General features: G+C 31.9%; 1 protein-coding gene across 4 annotated transcripts; it reads right to left on the reverse strand.

The window, feature by feature from the left end:
• Window positions 1–227: 227 nt before the first annotated feature.
• Window positions 228–9217, reverse strand: LOC129303108 (mediator of RNA polymerase II transcription subunit 19a-like). Of its 4 annotated transcripts, XR_008591428.1 has the most exons (8): window positions 9057–9217; window positions 7559–7622; window positions 5249–5538; window positions 4932–5159; window positions 3914–3973; window positions 3626–3774; window positions 1171–1230; window positions 228–484 (listed from the first exon to the last, which is right to left on the reverse strand). XR_008591428.1 is itself a non-coding variant. In XM_054942157.1 (6 exons), exons 2-6 carry the CDS (start codon window positions 7587–7589, stop codon window positions 3724–3726), a joined length of 660 nt encoding a protein of 219 aa, XP_054798132.1. In that variant the 5' UTR covers window positions 7590–7622; window positions 9057–9216; the 3' UTR covers window positions 3473–3723. The 4 variants fall into 4 exon arrangements, 1 of the variants encoding a protein (XP_054798132.1); XR_008591426.1 differs by lacking the exon at window positions 1171–1230; XR_008591427.1 differs by lacking the exon at window positions 228–484 and having other exon boundaries at window positions 808–1230.
• Between the last annotated feature and the right edge of the window lie 13299 nt (window positions 9218–22516).

Consider the following 22516-nt stretch of genomic DNA (forward strand, 5'->3'; position numbering starts at 1 on the left):
GTCTAGCTTTTCCTCCCCCTCAAAAAATATAAATAAAATAAAATTAATGTATAATAATTATTACAAGAATACAGGAATATAATAGACATTACAAAATTGATGCCTTTTTATTTTTACTATCCACAGACTAAACGTGCTCTTAAAGTTTAATTTGAATATTAAATCATTCAGAGTCACTACCACCCCTGAAAAACAGAAAAGGAAAGGAAGGGAGGGGGAATTGAAAGGGGAAGAATAGCTTTGCTTGATTGTTCTTCCAATAATTTAAAAGAAGAAACTCATCCAGGAGAGATCAAGATTATATCCAGGGTCAAAACTGGGAACTGGGAAGGTGAAAAGGACTACGGTTTTACAAAATTACAGGAAATTATGTCAAATAATCACTCCACAAAATAGGTTCAACTTCAGCAAATTTTACCTTACATCCAACATTTCGTCCATCAACAGGCAAGTAAATTCACCTTCATGATAATATTCACCTATTCTGCATATACAATTGGAGATATCATGCATATTGCGACCATCAAGATTTAACAGTTCCTATGAACTAAACTATGAGCAGAGTCAATCTTTGCTAGCAATCAGAAACAATCAATTAGCAATGCATAGACTAAATGCCAGACGCAAAGTAAAGAATTTTGTACCACCCGTGAACAGAATAAAAGGTGAGGATATCCAGATGGTAATTTAGTAACTAACATTGCATAGGGCCTTTAGCGTTTCATCCCACCAAATGCTTTCCAAAGAATCAAACCCCATGTTAAGGATTTCTCATAAAGCTAAATCCATTTTGGTAAACCAAGGGAATTTAGAGGATAAATGTGCATGAATAAAAAACATTCAACGTTGAAATCAAGGTATACAGAGAAGTCGAGATGAAGGACAACTTATTCACAAGAAGAGCTTTTACGGAGGTAAAAAGCACCTCCCAAGGGATTGCAATAAAAAATAAAATCCCTATTGGTCTAACAAGTATTGGGAACAATTTAAAAGGTTTGAATATTCATTCATACAATCCTCTTGAATTTGTTCGACTGGGTATGACTATGTAAAAGCATGTTGTTCTTCAAGTTCATAGCTAGAGAAACGAAGCAAAGCACTTTTCCCAGGACACCATTACTAGGATGGGAAAGAAAAGAGTTCAAGTCAAGAATTTTGAAGATGTAAAACCTTGCCAAATTCTTTTTCGTCGCATGGCCATAACTGAAGTTGTCTACAATCAAATTGGATCTGGAATCATGAGCATGGATGATGTTTCAGATGCTCAGAGGCAGACGTAGAATTTCAAATCCAACCCAATCAAAATCAAAATAAGAATAAACTTAATACCCAAAAAATTACAAAGTCCAGATTTCATTAAACTCATGAACAAACCAATCAGCCAAATCAGATGTCTAGAAAAATCTACATTAAAATCTCAGCATGGAATGTAGTGTACAAGCATATCTGTAAGTTGTTACTGGAAGCAACAGTAAAACAAAATCACTGATGTTCTATGTGAGACTGCTCCTTCAATTTCAGCTTTTCCAGAATGACTACCAGACTTACTGTTCCTTACTTAAAGCACATTCTTCACCTTATATATAATCAGCTTTTTCAGATATTCATGCATTAAGCAGTTCTCATACTGTAGGATTTTTATACTTATTTAACTAATTAACCAAAAAAATAAAAACCGAAATCTTGACATGCAACACTCACGGACAAAGGCGTCCCTGGCATCTCTCCAACAAACGCATGCAACAGACCTATTAATTATATTCTACATAATGATGGAAAACTAAATATTGCCATGCAAAGCAAAATGCCCTCCTTTTAGCCTCCTTTACGTTGACAGTACTAATTCTCGACAGAGTAAAACTCAAGATTTCATGATGCCCTCAAAGCAATAATAGTTCTTTTTCCATCTTGCTTTCCCCAAAAATCTGTCATCTCCCAGCAGTCTCTCCAAACAAATATCAATTATATCAATTAACGATGATGGAAGTGCCCAAGAAACACGTAGTTACCATCATCATAGCTAGATTTGGTTCTATACAGCCATAACAATCAATCAATCAATGAAGAATTATCATCCAGAAAGCCAGCAATGCTTAGCTGTAAAATACTGATGTGGGAAATTTTTCTACATTCTTTTTCAATACCCAAGAAGTTACATCAATGATATTACCAATTACTGCTATTGCTTAAAAGGTTAGAAATTCATTCAAGCATGGCTGCAGATATAATGAAACAAACAAGATAGAAAAACAATACCTTTTCAAACATAAAAATAACTTTACTAGCAAATTATGGCAAAAGTCTGAAATTAACAAAACACCATAATTGTAAAATCCTAACTCGAAAACAGTGAAATATGGTCTCGCTTAAATCAATGAGAAGGCCAATGCTAGGGACGGCAATTTAGACCCTATCTGCAATTACTCAACCTGCTCCACCTGCTTGAGTTGGGTAAGTTGACATTTAATAAGAGATTGGAACACATTTAAAGAAAAAATAGTTTGGGTTTTGTGTGGAGGTTGGGTAGTGCAATCCCAACTTGTGCCCTAACCTGAACTTGTCTCATATCCCCATCAAATATAATATATATATAATTATCAATATCAATGGTAAGAATAAAGCCTAAGATTAAAGAGGTTTGTTCTCAATCTAAAGTATCAAGCTTATAAATTTCTAGCTCGGATTTCAAATATTTGTAAATTGTAATATATGGACAGGAGAATCAATTTGATAGAACATACAAGTTTCTTTATGTGTTTTGGGACGTGGAAGGTATGGAGCAACAGAATACCAGAGGATACGGATATAGGACAAAAAACCAGCAAGGATATAGGAGACAAAATAAGGAAGAAAATTGGATGGGGATGAGTACCCAAAAAACTTGCCCTGCCCAGTGTTAATGACTCTTAGTGATGTGATTCTCCTCTTAATGAAGAGAATCAGCCCCTTTACTGATTGAGCCAGATCATGATCCTTTCCACTCTTTATTCTTTTCGATTTCTGCCTTTATGAGTTCTATTTCTTTCCTTTGGCTGCAACAAATTTGTAAAGGAGTCTAAGCTTATTTTCTTCACCTAAATTACTATTTATACCAGCTGTTCTCTTTATCAGACAATAGAGTACTCTACATATATTCCCCTCTTCTGTCCTAAAATGTTCGAACACATAACAATACAAGCTCTGTACAAAACAACCAGACTACCCAATTTCCGAATACATAGCATTCTTTTCTCACGCTTACTCTTGGGGGGGGGGAATGTCAATAAATCATGAGCCATAGAATCACAATATGGAAAGTTAAATTCATGTTAGAATTTTTTGCAAATGATGATTCATAATTGCCAGCCCATTCTCCACCTTCCATTGTTTGTAAATATTGCTGCTCAGTTCACAAATTTGTTCACAGTTACTTCAATTAAGAATTTAACGAATAGCTGAAAAATTAGCAAATTCTTTCTCGAAACAAATGATGTACATAATAAACAAAGTTAATGCTTGAGACTCTCATTGAAAAGGAATTGAAGATGCATAATCAACCGCCAACATTTCAAAAATAAAAGACAACTCTAAAAGGGATAAAAGTGCAGAAATAGAGACTTGAGATTTTGGCAAATATAACAAGTACCTCAAAAAATTTGATAATTTCAAGTCAAAGATGCCTTCAAACTTTACAGAAGACAATAATCATATAAGGAAAAGAAGTGAACTTCAGTATGTGACCATTCAGCCAGCTACCTTTATCGCCCCCAATTCATTAATCTTTGAGCTCTTATGCTGCAATAAAATAAAATAAAAGAATGAAAGCTTAATGAATAGACAAGGAGAAGCTACAAGAAGTATTAATGCATAAAGAATCAAGAGCACCGAATAAACAGATGGTAACTTATCCAATGACAGCTTCTCACTTCATTACCTTACTTTTCTTGTGCTTGTGTACATCAATAAGATCTTCATCTCCATCATGCTTCCTTTTCTGTAACATATGAAAGGGAAAAAATCGTACAGAATGAAGTTTCCACATCATTTTGAAACAGTATGAAACTGATAGAGTACCGAGTAGCATAGGATAATGAGTTGTAGACATATTAGGAATAATTATTATTTTCAAGTTATTTTAGATATTATCTGTTTAATAATATTTTTTAGATTATTTTTCTGTTTTGTCGAGTGGTCCTAGGAGTAGTGGGTATCATAGATTACGCCAGTCATTTTATTTATTTATTTATTTATTTTTCTAGTAGTTATGCCCCCTTATCTGAGTTATGGATGCATTGATGGGAATATTTTTAAGAATTATTAATCATTGTTCTGTCTATAAATACTAAGGTACAACATGTAGAAATCATTTGGAAATACAATCATTATTTTGTTATATCAATGGAAATTCTCCTTCGGCTTTATTAGTTGCATGAGTTTAAGATTCTTACTCATCTTCTATTAAAGATTTTCCTTCAGCTTTAAATCATCTAGAAATACAATCATTATTTTGTTATATCAATGGAAATTCTCCTTTGGCTTTATTAGTTGTATAAGTTTAAGATTCTTACTCATCTTCTATTAAAGATTTTCCTTTATCTTTATTAATTGATGATGTTGGATTCTCATCTCATATTTTAATATAGATTTATCTTCTTTATTTCTCCCTACCTACCTTAGATCCTATCAAAAACAAATCTTCATACTTCCTTTTCAAATGCTGACATCAAATCAAAGTCATGTCCTGAATTGGATCGTAATTCACAAGCAACTGAGGGTTGATAGCATCAACAGAACTTTCTTAAAATTCATGTATAACCAAAACAAAACGGAATTCATAAGATATTCAATGAAGAAACTAATTAATTTCATCAAATTGCAAGATGACAGTATTATGATCCAATACTATAGAACACTGAATGAGAAAAAAGCAGCAGAGAAAAAAATTCCTCAACCTTTTCATGGTGTTTCTTGCCATGATCAACACTGGAAACTTGATGGCCACTTGTATCCTTCTTTTTTTCCTTGTCTTTATCTTTGCTTCGGTCTTTATGACGATGCTTGTGCTTCTTATGCTCCTTGTCCTTCTCTTTGTCCCTGCCCTTATGCTTTTTATGCCTTTTCTCCTTGTCTTTAGACTCACTTTTTGATTTTCCAGCAATTGTGGGAGCTCCCTTCTCACCCTATTCATAAGATGACATGATCAATAGTTTCAGGTATACAGGACAATTATGCAATGGCAAAATGAAGTTCAGAGCAAGAAGTTTCTTACTGGAGGCAAATCAATGGGACCTGTTTCCCTAAGTTGAAAGGTTTCCTTTAGAATATCTAAGTCAAAAGGCTGTATACGAGCAGCTGTATCTCTTGAGAAGGATGGAGTTTGAATAAGTTGATCCAACTGCATATTATCTCCTTTTCTGATTTCTGTGTCTCCCACGACATTGTAAAGATACTGTGTGTCCAAGATTGACTCAGGAAGTGACCTCTTGCAGAAAAACTCATAGTGGGGTAGCAATTTGAAATGATTTATAAGATCCACAGCCCCTGTCAATTCCCTTGGTCCTAATGGTTAAAATAACAATGTATGAACTAAGTGAGAAAAAATCTAGCCCAAGAAAAAGTTACAAGCCACTTCACCCATAAATTGTTGAAAGAATTAGAACAAAATCCTTAAAAGGGTCCAATTGGAACTGGAAATGCTAGTAAGAATAAAATAAAACAATGGATATCAAGCAACCTGGAGAGGATTCATTCTGGCTCAAATTCCTGAAACAGGTTCTTATGGCATTCCACACTTACAATTGTCTAGCCTCTTCATACAAAGTATTAAAAAAAAAAGTACAAAATAACAATGATTAAAAAAAAATATTGCATAACTAAAACAACAAAATATTGAGAAATGCAACTATTATAAACATGAGCCACAACATAATGCTTTGTATATAAGCCCACACATACTGTCATTACATAGCAAACTTTAAGAGCAAGAAGAATCAGATTTTCATCACATAACTAATCTGCACAAATCAATATGACATTTCATGCTGAGAGAGAGAATTATAATGTAGATCAACGTCCCTCGAATGACACCAAAAACCAAAATACCAAGATCACATTAAAATAAAAATAAAATAAAATCTGCTTAACAGTTAACAAGTTTATCATCTTTACCACCATCAACAAACTAATTGAGATGAAAATTCAGAAAAAGGAAGAACTAGAGCTCAAAATAGAGAATTAGAGGGGTTACAGAGAAGATGGGGGAAAACAATAAATAAAGCAAACATCTCTGAACTGAGTAATGAATGGCAAGGATTTGTAGTTTTCCTGGTCTCTAGTCATCAGCTGTTTAAATATAATTGCAAGAAAATATTAAGACAAACTCAAGTGCGCCTCATATAACAATTTGCCAAAAAAAATGCAACATTAATGGGCAAAACAACTCAAATAACAGTTCATCTATGATGCTCACTTATTTCAAGTCAGAAATACAATCTAACAAGCTACCCCAACTTTGGCATAAAAAATCACGCAGTTTTACAGCTTGAGCAATGATTTTGACAACCTTTATCAAAATGTAAAACAGCAACTTCCCCTTCCACTGTTTTTTTGTATATGTCATCCTTCATCAATAACAGTTTTCCAAAATTTGAGGAAAATAGTTCTCCCCACTTTTATACATCAACTTCCCCTTCCACTGTTCCATATCTTTATTACAGCAATTTCATATTTCCCGCTAAATTATTGGTCTATCCCCTAATCCATCTATGATCATGGTATTGTGTTCAATAATTGATTTCACTTTTCATAAGAAAGTAATAGAATTATCTTCAATACAAAGTAATGAAATTTTTTAATTTCTCCAAATTTCAAACAAACACTAAAATCTGTAATCATATTCAACAAAGCATAGAACTTTCTTGGGCCATGACAGATGTACAAAGAAAGCCATTGGAAGTGCCGATGAGGATGGTTGAACAGACAGGTGAGCCATGTGAAGAGAGGTAGAGGAAGACCAAATAGATTACTCAAAAATTATTGAACGGGACCTTTTGGTGAACAACATATCCAGAGATTTGGTCGTTGATAGAGCATAATGCTGTGTGTAATCCATGTAGCCAACCCCATTTAATGGAATAAGGTTTGCTGCTGTTGTTGTAGTAGTTTTCATGTTTGAATAATTTTTTAAGAACATAATAAGGAACTGAATGTAGTTGAAGCAACATATTGTAAGTCATTGGCAGTCAATTTGAAGACACTTATACAACATACAAAAAAGAACAAAAAGGGATCAGCAAACTTAAAAGCTTATCATACTCAATATAGCCAAGATATCCAGTGTCCTCATAAACCAAGATCTCTAATAGAGCACATAAACACTAAACACCCTATTTTTCCTCAACACAATGGTTTACACTAAGAAAATCCTATTCAAAACAAACCAACTTAAACAATATTATAAAACCAATTCTCTATGGCCACCACATCATCATACAAATAAATCCAGAATACATAAAAATCAAAACATGATACATGGAAAATTACATTTTCAAAGCTAAGCACAAATATGGCAAATGATTACCTCCTCCAAACTTCTTGCCTTCTGGATCCATGTGTCATTCTTTCATGAGATGTACCATCATCAGCTGCAATTTGTTATAAAACAAAGCTGTTTATCCATCAATTTCAGATGGCCCAAAACAAATCCATCAATTGCAGGATGTTTCAATAGCAATAGCAAATCCATCAATTTGTTATAAAACTGCTTTTACACTTCTAAACCGACAGCCAAACAGACACTAAATATGCAGCCTTCAAAGTAAATCCTAGCCTTGAAAACTACTTGATTCTTTAATCTGAAGTTAATAGTCAGTATTGCAAGTGATGTCAAGGCAGTAAGTATTCTTCTTAAAAAAAAAAAACGAAGCTCATTGGTAGCCTGTCTGATATGGACCTCTACTTTAAATTTGAAATACTTCTTGAAGACTCATTTTTTTCCTTTAATGTTATTTACTTTTTCACGTGTCAGTTTGTTGAATATACATCTACATACGTATAGCTACCTACGAATATACAAAAACACACACATATATACCTCTCAGACCCATATGCTAACGTTCTACCAATTGTACTTGTTTGTTCTTCTATCTATATAATCAGGTTTGTGGAAGGGAAGAGTGGAAAGTTACGTAACTGAAGAACATATGTATTCAAGACTACAAAATTTGAAGCAAAAAGATGCATTTGGGATAAACTGACAAAAGATGTCCTGAATCAACATATAGAATTCAGAGATATCAGTTCATTGTTTTAAAAAAAAAAATTAATGTTTTACCCTCAAATTTGGCAACAAACATTAGCATTAAGAGAAGAAAAGGATGTAAAGAATTACAAGCATTCTTTTTGAAAAGTCCCCTTTCCATCCATTCCCTTAAATTGATTTTCACCCGTTCAAATGCATTATGAAGAGCATTTAGAGAATATTAACGACATGGTCATATGAATGGTGATGAAGACTAACATTTAATTTGTTTTATACTTTTGTAGGTAACTTATAATGAACCTCGTTATTTTAAATCTGGTGTGCTTGTTTAAAATGATATTTACTTTTTCATGCATTAATTTGTTGACAGTATACATATCCGACATCCCAGGATTTCGTATCATACTGTATCATATACTCCATATTACTGTTTCCTAATTTTAAATACTCAGATAAGGTTTGTGGAAAGAAATGGAGTGCCAGTTATCTTCGTTTGGAGTCAACGTATTCAGGATTGCAAAAAAATTGCATTTTGTGTTGGTATAGGATCCCAACTAAGATAACAATATTCCATTCATTTAACATACAGTAAGAGCCAATGGCTAAAAAATTTAAACACAAAATGCAAGGGCCCACAATCCCCAGAACGAGACCAAACGATTGAAGTAACCAAAAACTAAGTTCATTCCCAACAACAAGAAAATAGCAATTGATTTCACCCGAATCAACATATGGCTGAAGGATAACAAAGACCAAGAATAAAAAGAACCGAGATGGAAAATCATCCAAAACGGGAAGCGAAAGCGAAAAGCCTTACCAGGAGAAATCTGAAGAAGGAGAGAACAGAAGTGGCGCGGTAACTAACAGAACACAAAAAAGCGGAGCCGGCACGGCGAAAATGGCGGCGTGCAGAGGCTGGCGGTGGCTAGGGTCCGAAGACAGAAAAGAATAAAGAAGAAGCAAAAAACGCTTAAATGCTTAATTGATCGAAGGAATTAATATCATCAATAATTAAAAAATCAATAATTATCTTCTTTTTGGTAGCAAAAATCAACAATCACCTTCATCAATAGTCAATACCAATAATCTATCAATATTCAAACCTTAAGTCAGAAAAACACAGCCCGCAGAGTTTAAATAATTTATTATCATAAGCTTCCATTATTATAACTTACTCACCATGTCACAATATAAAATATTAATAATTAATTTATACTGTTAAAAAATATTAATTAACTTGGCCAAAAAAATATTAATTAAAATTTTAATTTCCTAAATAAAATTATATTTTAAACTATTCTCTCCTTAAATATTTTATACAAGTGCAATTGAAATTCCATTGCATTATCTTAAAAAAATAAAAAAATTGAGATATAGTTGAAAAACAACTAATCCAAACAAATTCCAAACAAATCTAAGCAAGAATGCATGCCCACATTCCTTATGTGTTCCTTTATATCCAAATTGAAGTCTATACTTAATATTGTTTACCTGAGTAAAGATAAACTGACCTAAGCCCCAACAAGCTGCATTTATTGTGTCCAATGTGGGGCATATCACAAGATAATAATTCTATATCGGCACAATTAACCTTCCATTTTCTATCCCAAACCCAAACATGTTATGTATAAAAGATTTCTAAATAAATGAATTTTTGAATAGTTAATTAAGCTTCCAAAAACAAGAGATTCAAATTGAACATAATTATATAAAATTTTCATCCTACTAACAATACATTTTTCAAATAAAAAATATGCATTTTTCCAAGCATTATATTTCCAAACAATAATTTTTTTAATAAAAAACACACATAACCAATCACACAACATACACCACAACATAAAAGTAGAGGTTACATTTTCTCCTTGCAAACAAACCTCCCCTTATAACTATTCCTTTTCTTCCAATAATATAATGCTAACACCACAATCTACATATTATATAATGTCATGCCCGGATTTTTGTATGCTAATTAATGGAGAATTTAGGAATAAGATTTAAACAAGGATATTATTCAATTATTCAAATATGGAGAAATATGGTAAATGATTTTTAGAAGATATTGGGATTAATATATCATTGGATAAAGATAATCATAAGTTATAGACTAATAAATAAGGATTATTTTTGGGGCATAAAGAAAAATTAGAATATGATGGAAAGAAATATTTGGAAGAATTAAATTAATATGTGTAATTAGAAAATATCCAAAAAAAAATTAATTATAAGATTTAGAATATTAGGGTCTTTTAGAAATATCATCATTCTTCCCATAAGATTCCACAATAAAAATTAGTATTTTGAGCCCATGGATGGAAATGGCTTGTATATCAGCAAATAGAAAATAGGGAATTAGGCTTGTATTTATTATTTGGATTAATAAATAATGGGCCACATTGAAGTAAGGATGCAGAGCACTTGGATGACAAAAGGAAAGTTAATCGGATACAGCGGCGTGAGTGGAGAGAGAGAAGTGCGTATTCAGCTTCCATGGCTATGGTAAGAGTTTCGAGAGAGAGGGATTAACCAGCCAAATACCTATCATTTAAACCCTAACCCCACATGCAAATGCATGTTCCAAACCTACTCAACTCAAGCTTTCATCTGATTATAGTGGTTTCTTAGGATTCTAGGTTTGAAAGAGGAGCTTAGAGAGATAAAATCTTAGAAATTAAGGCTGTGGAATGCTTGGAATAAGACAAGCATAAATTTATGAGGTTTTGGATAAAATCAATGAGTTTAAGTAAATAAAATGTGTGAATGAAAATACTGTTATGATATCTTGTAAAGTTCATGTATGGGTGTTTTGAGGTAAGAATAATGAATGGAAGGTACCAAGTTAATACCCATTTAAAATAAGATTAAGAAAATCAATCGTAATTTTGCCTTGTTATTTCGATTATTATTTTGCTGAACAGGGGAGTCTCAGTTGTTATTTATATGGCTGAAGGCATGGGCAGTGCTATGTATAAGTCAGGGGGTAATATGTTATATGTTTCACTAGAGAAAATTATAAGGAGGTGTTAGATGTTTCACTATTTAATATCTCTTGGTCTAAATATTTTGTGCCCCTTAGCCCAATTTTAAAAATATTTGGATTTCAAAAAACATTTAAATATATTCAATTGAAACCAAAAAAATGTTGCACCCCTCGTCTAGAGTCTTGGCACTGCCCCTAGTTTAAGGGGGTCATAGTTTTTTGTGTGATTAAGAGAAGAAGAGAGTGCGTCTATATATGTGGATAGTTTTGTCACCATGACTAACATAGGAATGTGAAATTTTAAATCTTTACCTCTTTTGTTTGTTAATGGTTTCAATGATGGAGAGAAGAGTTATTTGTGGTTCTTAATTGTTTAAGTGGAGAAGCAAAAATTTCAATTGGGGAAGTAGAGTGGAATGTTGGCAGTAAGTATAAATTTTAGAAGGCATTTCTTTGAGAAAGAATAGGATAGAAGTACTAATATAATGTTATAAATAAACTATGAATTTATTTATGTTGGATTGTGGAAATGATATGCTAGTGATTGGATAATTTTTAGGCTTTCATATTTGTGAGAGGTTTCAATAAGTTCTTTTTCAAGAGAAGTTGGGATAAAAAAGTATTTTGATCTAATATAGCATTTCTCTAATTCATGTAATATTGTTGTTCGGTTGACGTAATGTTATAGAATTTTTTAATACCATGATTTGCAGAAAATATAATTTTTGTGAGATGTTATTTTGCTTGTATATATGACACTTTGGCCAATGTATATCTATACTTGCTGAGTTTTTTTTTTAATAAATTCATGGTCTAAGCTTGTTGATTTTGATGAGTTGACCATTGCTTAAGCTTGAAATTAAATAGACTAATGCTATTGAAATTTTTAAAAAAATAATATAAATGATCAAATTATTTTTAATTCAAACTTGTAAATTATTGTTGAATTCTTATAATTTTAAGAAGATAAATTGAAAATATTAAAATAAAACTTGTGAATAGTAATTAATATTTGCAATACTTGACGAATAACAAGATTTTAAATGTGACCTTGTAAATTATTGATGAATTCTTGCTATTTAAAAAAATTATGAATTTTAGAACAAAATTTATGAATAGTAATTTATATCTAAATTAAGGGTAATTTGATCATTTATATTAATTTCTTAATGAAATTTTTTTTAAAGATTTCAAGAGCATTATGATATCTCGAGAGATTAAAAAGTCATTTATATATAATTTAAATGAATTTTATTGCAATATCCCAAAAACAAATCTAGTCAAAAATAATTTATCTTTTACCCTTGATGTTTCACAAAAAGATCCTTTTAAGAGGTTCTAATCTACAAAAAGGATCTAAAGGATTGAAGATTCTAATCAATCTATAGTATAGATCAATCCACTTCATATTATTATTATTTTTAGTTACTTATAAATATTTTTTTATTAAAAGTAATTATATTTAAAGCACAGTTGATGTAAGGTTAGTTTATGTTCACAACTACCTCAAGCTTCATATAGTTTTGATTGCATTATATTATCAACATAATATCATTCAGTGATCTTTTTGTTCATCCTTCAATATCTTGATTGGATTCTCTCTCTAATTTCAAACAATATGTCTTCAAAGCTACATATAAAAGCTAAGCTAGGTATAGCAACAACTACAACAAACCATCATCTCCATCATCATATAAAAGGCTCTATTTGGGTTTTGTTTTTAAAAAATTGTCTTGTTTTTTAAAATAAAAAATAAAAAATTGTTTGGGTAGATGTTTTAAACTTAAATACTTTCAAAACTGTTTTTATTTTTTATTTTTTTGAAAATAAAAATAACTTCAAATTGTTTTTATTTTTTTATTTCTAAAGCACATTACATTTGATTATATGTTAAATTATCTTCAGTTAATCAAGTACTATTATAAGCCATCATCATTAATTAATCACTAACGATCAACACTATCAATCACCCAATTTCTAAGTGGCTTTTATAGTGAATGATGATAATATGGATAATATAAATATTATTACGATTTTCAATTTTGGTAAAATAAAATAACAATTCTTTCATCTATTGATATCGAACGAGCCGTTTATGATATTGTAAATGAAAACACAAGTAATTTTGGCCGGAAAAAAAAAAGCGCAAATTAATAAACACACACACACACATTACATATACGGAAACTCTATACTTGGTGACTTGGAAAATGCCCATGAAATTAGGAGGAATATATATCACTACACATAACATATAAACTCAAATTGTACTTGCTAACTTAGAAAACATACGTGAAATTAAATAGGTTACAATAATCAAATACCAATATTGTTGGCTTTCTCATCTGCATGTTCTTCGCGTTAAAGACGGATGAAATGATAAGTTGACGTTCAAAAAACTGAAACAAGCTTGCTCCAATTGAAGCCAGGGAAGCAACCATTTGTATAGGAAGAAAACTAGAACGTGATGGTGTTGCTTGTGGCGGTGGTGGCGGCAGATAAGAAATCGGCGGTTGAGACAATGGAACTTGATATTGAGGTGGATAATAAGGTGGTGGCGATGGCGGAGGAGGAGGATATAGAGGTGAATAATATTGATGGAGTGATGGCGGAGGATATACAGGCGGCGGATAATGATGAGACAATGATGGTGGATATGAAGGCGGATAATAGCCCGGCGACGGTGGAGGATATAGAGGTGAATGATGGTGAAAAAGAGGAGGCCAGTCTGATAAATTTGGACCTACAGAAAAATCATGTGAAGGATAGGAATATTGTGGATAACTTTGTGGTGGCGATCTTTCTGAAGAGGATGGATCGTTCTGCAAACAAAATTGATCACTTATGATAACAAGAGCCAAACATTTATGAATTTTTATTATTGCACCAAAAAAGAGATATGAAATATTTATTTTTGATAATTCTTACTCCCCCATTAAGAAATATTAAACATTTTTAAGGGGTTAAATGTTTAATAATATAAGATATTTTTAGTGTTTTAATGTGTAATTAATGTGCTTTTATCTAAAAGTGTCCATAGTAAATAAGTTACTTTGTATTTATTTTAAAGGAAAATACTTTATTAAATAAAAGTAAATATAGAAAAATGATGTTAGTTTAAAAATAAGTAACTACTCTGTTGGAAAGCGATATTTGATTAAAAAAATGAATGGAGTAATTAAAAGTACCTTTTTTATTTAGAATTGTAATTGGAGGGCATTTTTGATCTGCAAAATTATTTTTTTATTCTATCTTTCTTTTTTAATTTTTTTTGTCATTTTACATATGAAATTTTCAAATACTATTTCAATAACTTCTACCATTTTAAAACAAATATTAAGTTTAATTGCGATAGGGGAATACAAAACGCACACACACATGCCATACATCTATTTTTTTAATTGATACTAACTAGTAATTGACTCATTTGTTTTAAATTTCTCTATATATCTTAACTTATGATTTTCGGCAAGATGGCTAAAAAGATTAATCTAATTAAAGACAACGATCATATCTGATAATTAATTAAGAAAATGTAATTTTCTCTAACTATTATTGGACAGTTTAATCTAACCAACCTTAGAATGGGTTGCACACCGCATTACAAGTTTTAATTCACCAGCAAGATGCCTGCAAATTAAAGAAGGAAAATTTTTATCATGTAAGATTCTGGAAAAAAAAAATCAAATAAATATAAGATCTACTTAATTACCTATTGTTCCAATTTTGAAAGGGACAAGAGGATTCATCAAAACCTTTTGAAACGACATTCTGCAATTGAACCCTGAAAGTGTCGAAAATATATAATGAGATTAATTAAAATTGAACGAAGTCATTTGTACGCTTATAATTAGTCTTTACCGTCATTGACATAGTTAAAATTAGTTTGCTAATGTGCACATATAATTTTGTTAATTCTGTTGCTGAGTTTGTAAAATTATAATGAGCTGGACATTATATGAGTTAAGTGACTACTAACGACCTTTCTGTCCAAACCCTCACATCTTCTTCTTTCTAAAACTTTGCTCATCGAGCGTTTGAGGATTCTGATTTAGTTTCCTACTTATTTCTTCTTGCCTTATACTCATTTTTTTATATACAACTCATAATTTATGAAAAGTAAAAGAGTTTACGTGCAATTATGTAAGTTAGTCACCATTAAGTCCTTACGATTATGTCTAAAAATATAGGGAACTAATATAACAGATGAATAAAACCAAAATACGTTAAAAATATAAGAAACAATTGTTATATTTTTCTTCAAAAGTTCATCATCTTCATCATTTTTTATTTTTTTTTTTTGCCAACCATTATTTTCGAATTCAATATTAGGGTGAACCTTAAAACTTCGTTCTCTTTATGTGAAAAGTGATGAACCGTGATTTTTGTAGTTAACTTCCAATTAAAATAAAATATAGAATTCATCGAACTAAAGATTAGGATTTTTTTAAAAAAAATTAAAAGAAAATTGTATTATTACCTGCCACTGCCCACAAAATCTTCGTAAGGACAATTAGCATGAATATTCTTCCAAACCACAAATTTAAGCTCACTTTGACATTCAATTAGTGGGAAATCAAATTTATTTGAAAAAGTGCTATTCATTCCTCCATCTGCAACATAGAGAGATTATAGAGTTCACAAGTCATGAATTCCATAAAACATTAGTACACCCAAAAAAAAAGTCTTTTTACATCATGCATTTAGGCCAGTTAATATCAAACACAGCAGCAATAACAACAACAACAAAGTTTATCATGTTAGGTAAGGTTGGCTATATGAATTGCATGATGTTATTGTGCTCTACTATTGACCAGCAGTTAAGGTTAAAACAAAAAAAAAAACTATGTTTTACAAATATTTCTACAAATAAAAATGAATTTTTTACAATGTATTATTTGTGTAATGTATGTATAAGAGAACCAAAAAGATATTAAATAAAACTAAGAATAATTCACCTTGACTGTGGATTGTAATGTAGGTTTTGCCAGCATATTGAAAACAGACATACAAGGGATGGCTCCAGGGAATCCAACACGATTCAGGCAATATGTTGTATCCTACGACTTGAGAGACAGAAAAGTTAAAAAATGATGAGTTTGATTATAGGGACATAATTAAGGAAAATTGAAAGTGTCGAACTAATTAACTAAGAAATATGTAGAAAAATAGGGTTTTACAATATTATACCAGTAACCTCAAGCTGGTGGCCATGGATGATCGGTGACGTCGACATAGAGGGTAATGAGAAAATGGATATGAATTGATGAACTAAGAAGTATCTATTTATAAGGGAAAATTCAAACTTCTAGCTACACCCACAGTACTACTCATAATTACCATCGGTCTATATACGATGCATGGTAGACTGAGTGAGTCAATTTCAATTAGGCATGAACACTTATACGTGCACTGCTTAATTAATAGGCACGCAATTGGAATTGACGTGTTAGAAGAAGGCTTACTTTTAAGAGTTTAATTAACTGGGATTTTTACAATTAATAATAAACAAATTATATGCATCCTAATAATTAAAAATATCCTTATTTATAAGTAATAATGAAACATAGTGTTTGTGTGTGTGTGTGTGTGTGTGTGTGTGTGTGTGTGTGTGTGTGTGTGTGTGTGTGTGTGTGTGTGTGTGTGTCTGCATGCATGAGATGATGAAGATGGCTAAGATATATCAGTGTCTTAATTAGAGAAAGCAATGAGATAATGCATACAAGAAATAATGAGAAAGAAATTAAATGGGATGGACTCTTTTTCGTTCATTATATTCTATCATATCCTTACAAATAATTTCAATTTCTAAAATTATTGTTATTGATTGGACCATGTTCAATTTTGTAACAAATAATCTCACAATGAATATATAATTTTGTTGGAAAAATTTCAGTGAGGGATTCTTGACTAGATATAATGAAAAAGAGGACCTCTAAATTTTTAAAATTTCACTGAAAGACCCATATAAATTTTCATTTGAATTTGTGATAGAAATGATAAAATTACCCTTATTTAAATGAACAACATAAACAATTTATTCATTCCCATATCATATGTTATTTATTTACTTACGAGATGTTGTTCGTTTCCCTACTTCACATGTTTATAGTTCTACTTTCACTTAATTTCATTTTAGGGCTATAAACAAATGAAGTGGGTAAACAAACAACATCCCGTAAATAAATAAACAATATATAGTATGGAAATGAACAAGTCATCTTATCATGAAACTAATACTAGGAATGAAATCAAGTGAAACTAAGGTTATAAACAAGTGAAGTAAGGAAACGAACAACTTTCGTAAATAAATGAACAACATAAAGTGTGGGAACAAATAAATCATTTATGTTATTCATTTATATGAGGGCAATTTTATCATTTTTGTCACAAATTCAAATAAAAATTCATATGGGTCCTTTACTAAAATTTTAGAAATTCAAGTGTCCTCTTTTTCACTATGTTTGGTCGAGGGCCCCCCATTAAAATTTAATCAATTTTGTTTCACAAATAATATAACTTTTCCCATCATTAACAGAATATATAATCACTTTTACCTAATGGTGATTGGATTGCGTGAGAAAAGCTTGATATACAATAAACAGGACGGTTAGTAAAATTAAAAAATAGTTGGGAGGTAGCCGTCCTCATTAATGCCTCCATTCATGCATGTGGGAAACTTAAATGACGTGTCCTACGACATTGAAGCATGCGACCAAGTTTGAGGAGACTTGGTAGAGAGACTGGACCTGAAAGCTGATCGCATGCTTCAATGTTGTAGTACACGTCAGTTAAATAAAAAATACCTGGGATATAACTGTCCTCATTAATCCCTCCAGTCATGCATGTGGGAAATTTCAATGACATGTATTTGGTGCATTAACAATATTTGAAGCATGCGACTAAGTTTGAGGAGACTTAGTAGAGAGACTAGGCCTGAATTAATACTAACTTTAATTACATCGATCGTAGAGGAGACCAAAAATACCCTCTGGAGAGAATGACCCTTTTGGATATTATGAGTTTTTTCTTTTTGATAAAAAAGAAAATTATATTAATGGAAAAAATATGTGCAAGGAAACGATTACATCACAGCTGAATGCAAATTAATAAATCAAGATGAGAAATCAAAAACAGAAAAAAGAAGCAGACAAGCAGTTATCATGAACAACTTGCAAATGTAGATACAATCTAATATACTAAGAGGTAATTGAGATATTTTCGTAACGGTTGTCATTGTAATTGAATGGGAACGAGAAATTGAGTGAAGGCTCCTAGTAAATGAATCTTGATCCCTGGTATATGTTCATTGGATATTGTAGTCATAGTTATTGTGTATTATATTGTTTTTATTGATTGCTATTGATTTATTTAATTTAATTATTTTAATCCCGGGATTAAACAGCCACCATTGATTGGACCTGATGGCCGATGCAGACAAGGACCTATTACTTTAATAGGAAATGCAAGGATAACACCAATCGAGACCTTAAATGCCAGCATGGATTGGGAGCAAAGCAGGTGCCAACCATGACCAGATGGCTGGATGTGACCAAGACCGGACGGACGGCTTTGACTCGAATTGGAAGGATGGCTTTGATCATGACCTAACAGCTAGCACTAATCGGGATTGGACCGTCAATGATGATCGGGACCAAACCTTCAACTTTGATCAGGATCAGATAGTTGGCTTTGACCAAGACTTGATCCCTAGTATTTGTTGATTGGATATTTTAACTATAGTTATTGTGTATTATGTTGTTCTTTATTTACTGTTGCTGATTTATTTAGTTTAATTATCTCCTAGAAATCAATTTAAACTTTCAAAAATAAAAAAAATCATTTTTTTCCTGGATTCACTCTTGTAATATTCCAAGATTTTTACTACTCTGACCTAATCTTGTGCGCTTGCGAGGCCAGTCATTTGCCTCGGTTAATATTAAAAAAGTGATGTAAGAAAGTAACTGATTTAAATGTGACTAAGAATTCACCTTGACTGATAAAAAAGTGAATTCTTATCTTTATTTATTTATTTCTTTATTTTGTGAGAGCCATGATGTGAATGCTAGCTAGAGGAGCAAATGGGAAAGGTTTTGCTCACTCTTTCAAAGAACTTTAATGACAATTTCGTTCTCATATGGTGTGCTTGTTGGAACCAAGTTCTAGTGTGGTTACAAAGCTAAGAATATATACTATTAAAAAGCTCGGCTTCATTTATTTTGAGACTATTGACAACGAAGGTTATTCAGGAGGCATTTGTTTATTGACTTAATTGTGAAATATGAGATTGCTAGGCCGTGTCTAGAAGTTTTGAGGTTTAAGGTAGAATTGATACAAAAGTCCAATATCTTGTAATGTAACTCATAAATTTGCATATTATTTTTTATGTTTGTGAGCTGCAAAATTATTTATCAATATTTTTTGATAAAGTAATTCTAAGATTTTACTTCTAATAAGAAATATGAATAATTAATTCACTTTATATTATAGGTTGAAGTATATTTTTAGTTTTTTAATTTTATACTGTATAAGATTTTAATTTGGTTAGGTTAAAGAGCTTAAAAGACACTTTACAAAATTAAGGGATCAAAATAAAATCTTGTGTATAATTAAGAAGCTAAGAGTATACTTTAACTTATAATCCTCTGGTCCTATTTATAAGTCACTTTTAACATATTTTACCAATATCAAGGAAAACTTTAAAAATCATTAACTCTATCTTAAAATTTAATAAGTTCTCAACTTTGCCCCTATTAAATATGTACACTTCAATGACATATTTTCTCTCACCAACATTCAATAGAGGATAAAAAAAGAAATTTATAATAAAAATTTAATAATGTGACTTATAAATATGATCAAAAAAATTATATTCTTTTTATCCTATAAATAGGATTAGAGGGAGTATTATAGTACAGTTTATATATCTTTGATAGAGTTTACATAATTTTAGAATTTAAAACTTATTTAAATGCAAGCGGTTATTATTGGTTCTGTTATTAATGTTCAATCCCAAATTTTTTTTGGGGACAAAACGTGTAGAATTTTCATTAAATATCTTTATATATTTATCTTTCACTTTTCATTAAATTTATCTCTGCATATATTTTAATAGAGTGAAGAAACAAAGTCAAATACTATTACATGCTTATAAAGTAAAATTCAATACTATAACTTAAATGAGATCTATAATTTATGTGAGGCTCTAGGCGATGGCCTTAATGGTTAGCGACGGCCCTAGTATGTTGGAGCAAAAAGTTGGGGGAAGGATTAATTAATAACCAGAGGTGCGATAAGTTTAGGGAAATGGATTAATCACAATGGTTTGATCGATTTTCATATGGCCCTCTTTTCACTTGGAGATCGAGAGCCTAAGTGGAAGGGTCTTGATCGTGTGTATATAAAGCTAATTATTGACAAGCTTCTTTGCACAGATGCTTGGCAAAGACGTTTTCTACAAGCTTTTGTGGGAGTTTATTGTCAAGAATTAACTCTGATCATCACCCCATCTTCCTTAGCATTGAGGCGTGGAATAGAGACTATTATGAAAGGTCTTTTCGTTTTGAAGGTGCTTGGATGATTGCATGACAACTTTAAAGAGTTTCTTGCTGATAATTGGAATAAGGAGCAAGAAGCAGTTGACAAATTGAGGGATATGCAATCTAAGCTAAGGATTTGAAATAGAGATGTGTTTGGCAATACTGATATAAGAGAAAAAAAACATGATCAAAGGGAATAGGTGAGCACATTTATAAAAAAGAGAGGTAATTTGATTCATAAGGTTAGAAATCATGATTCATAAGATTTTTAGAGGATGTGATGATTCTCACATTTGTAGTGTATATTAATGAAAAAGGTCTTCAAGCTCCTTGCTATAGAGAATGCTTTGCTAGAGTTTTGGCCCTTCTCTCATTCCTTGAGAGTTCACCATATGGTGGAATATGTCGTCAGCAACATCTTTTTCTCGACATTGGCTGAGCTTGTGGGTGATTATGTTTTGGGTTGGTGTGCTGGTGACTACAAGTTTTGGGTTGTGTGAGTGGGGGATTTTGAAGAGTAGCGATGGTGTTTTGGGAAGAACAATGGTCAGCAGGGTGAAGGAGGCTTGGTGCTGTCATCAGATCTAGAGTGGAATGTCGATTTAGGTTGCAATCGCCTTAGAGATGGGTGGGTGGTTTGATTTTAATAGTAACAGAGAGGATGAAGATCGTTGATAGGTTCTTTTGAGGGTTGTAATTTTGGTCCAGGGCTGTGTATGAAGATAATTTTGGAAGGGGTGAAGCGAATTAGATAGAGCTTTTCAAGGATTGGGACTTCAACTTGTGCGGCTGGGTGGTTAGTGTTTCAATCTCATCTAAACCAAAATTACAATGCTCTTGAGCATGATGCTTCAAACTTTAGGGTATTGGACAATTCAAACAAATCAAGGCAATTTGCCAATATAGGATCTGAAAAAAAAAGGCCCGCTCTTAGCAAGGAAGAATCAAAAAGACCCTTGTATACTTTCAAGAGTCCTGTCAATGTTGAGAAGATTGCGCTGGAAACTCATAGTAGGCCTAATTATATACATGGATATGCAAGTTCATCGTCTTAGATTGAAGGGATTAGTTCCATTTCAATTCATAGGATGAAGGTTAAAGATGCACTGTGGCAAATTTTGAAAGCCAAGTTTTCTTTTGTCCTTGAGAAAAAATCTATTGAAGCAAGAGGAATTATTCAACTAGCTAAGTTCTTTGTGGTATAATTTTGATATCAGAGCCACCTGTGTGGACAACAGGGCTCAAGAGGCTACTAATGCTCAAGTTGTTATTAGAGGTGGGGTGCTTGATCATAGAAGATTCATGTTTTTTGCTTTTTATGATGGTACTTTTCTAACTCGAAATAAGGCTGGCCTTGGCTTTATTGCTAGAGAGGCATCTGGTCACTCTGTGCATATGGTTGCTAAGTCTACTTGTGCTATCTCGCCTTTCTATAGTGAAGATGAGGCTGTTTTTCAAGGTGTATGTTGGTGTGTTGTTGCCGGACTTTCTCAAGTGTTATTCCTATCTGACTATCTCCCTCTGGTTAAAGCTGTGCAATTCCATTATCATTGCCCTGACTGGGAAAGCTTGACCTTAGTGGATAATATTTTAAATCATAGGCCAAGACTAAGCTCTTGGAGCTTTCAGTGGATCCCATGAAGCTTGAATCGTGTTGCTGATTGGATCTCTCATGCAATAGGAAAGGAGTTGTGCTCTTTGGACTGGGCTACTCAACCCCTACATCTATTGGATCTTTTCTTGGACTGTGACTTCTCT

Source organism: Prosopis cineraria, unplaced genomic scaffold (genome assembly GCF_029017545.1).
Source record: "Prosopis cineraria cultivar Desert tree isolate PC_DT_omini unplaced genomic scaffold, ASM2901754v1 PC2, whole genome shotgun sequence".
Taxonomy (NCBI): domain Eukaryota; kingdom Viridiplantae; phylum Streptophyta; class Magnoliopsida; order Fabales; family Fabaceae; genus Prosopis; species Prosopis cineraria.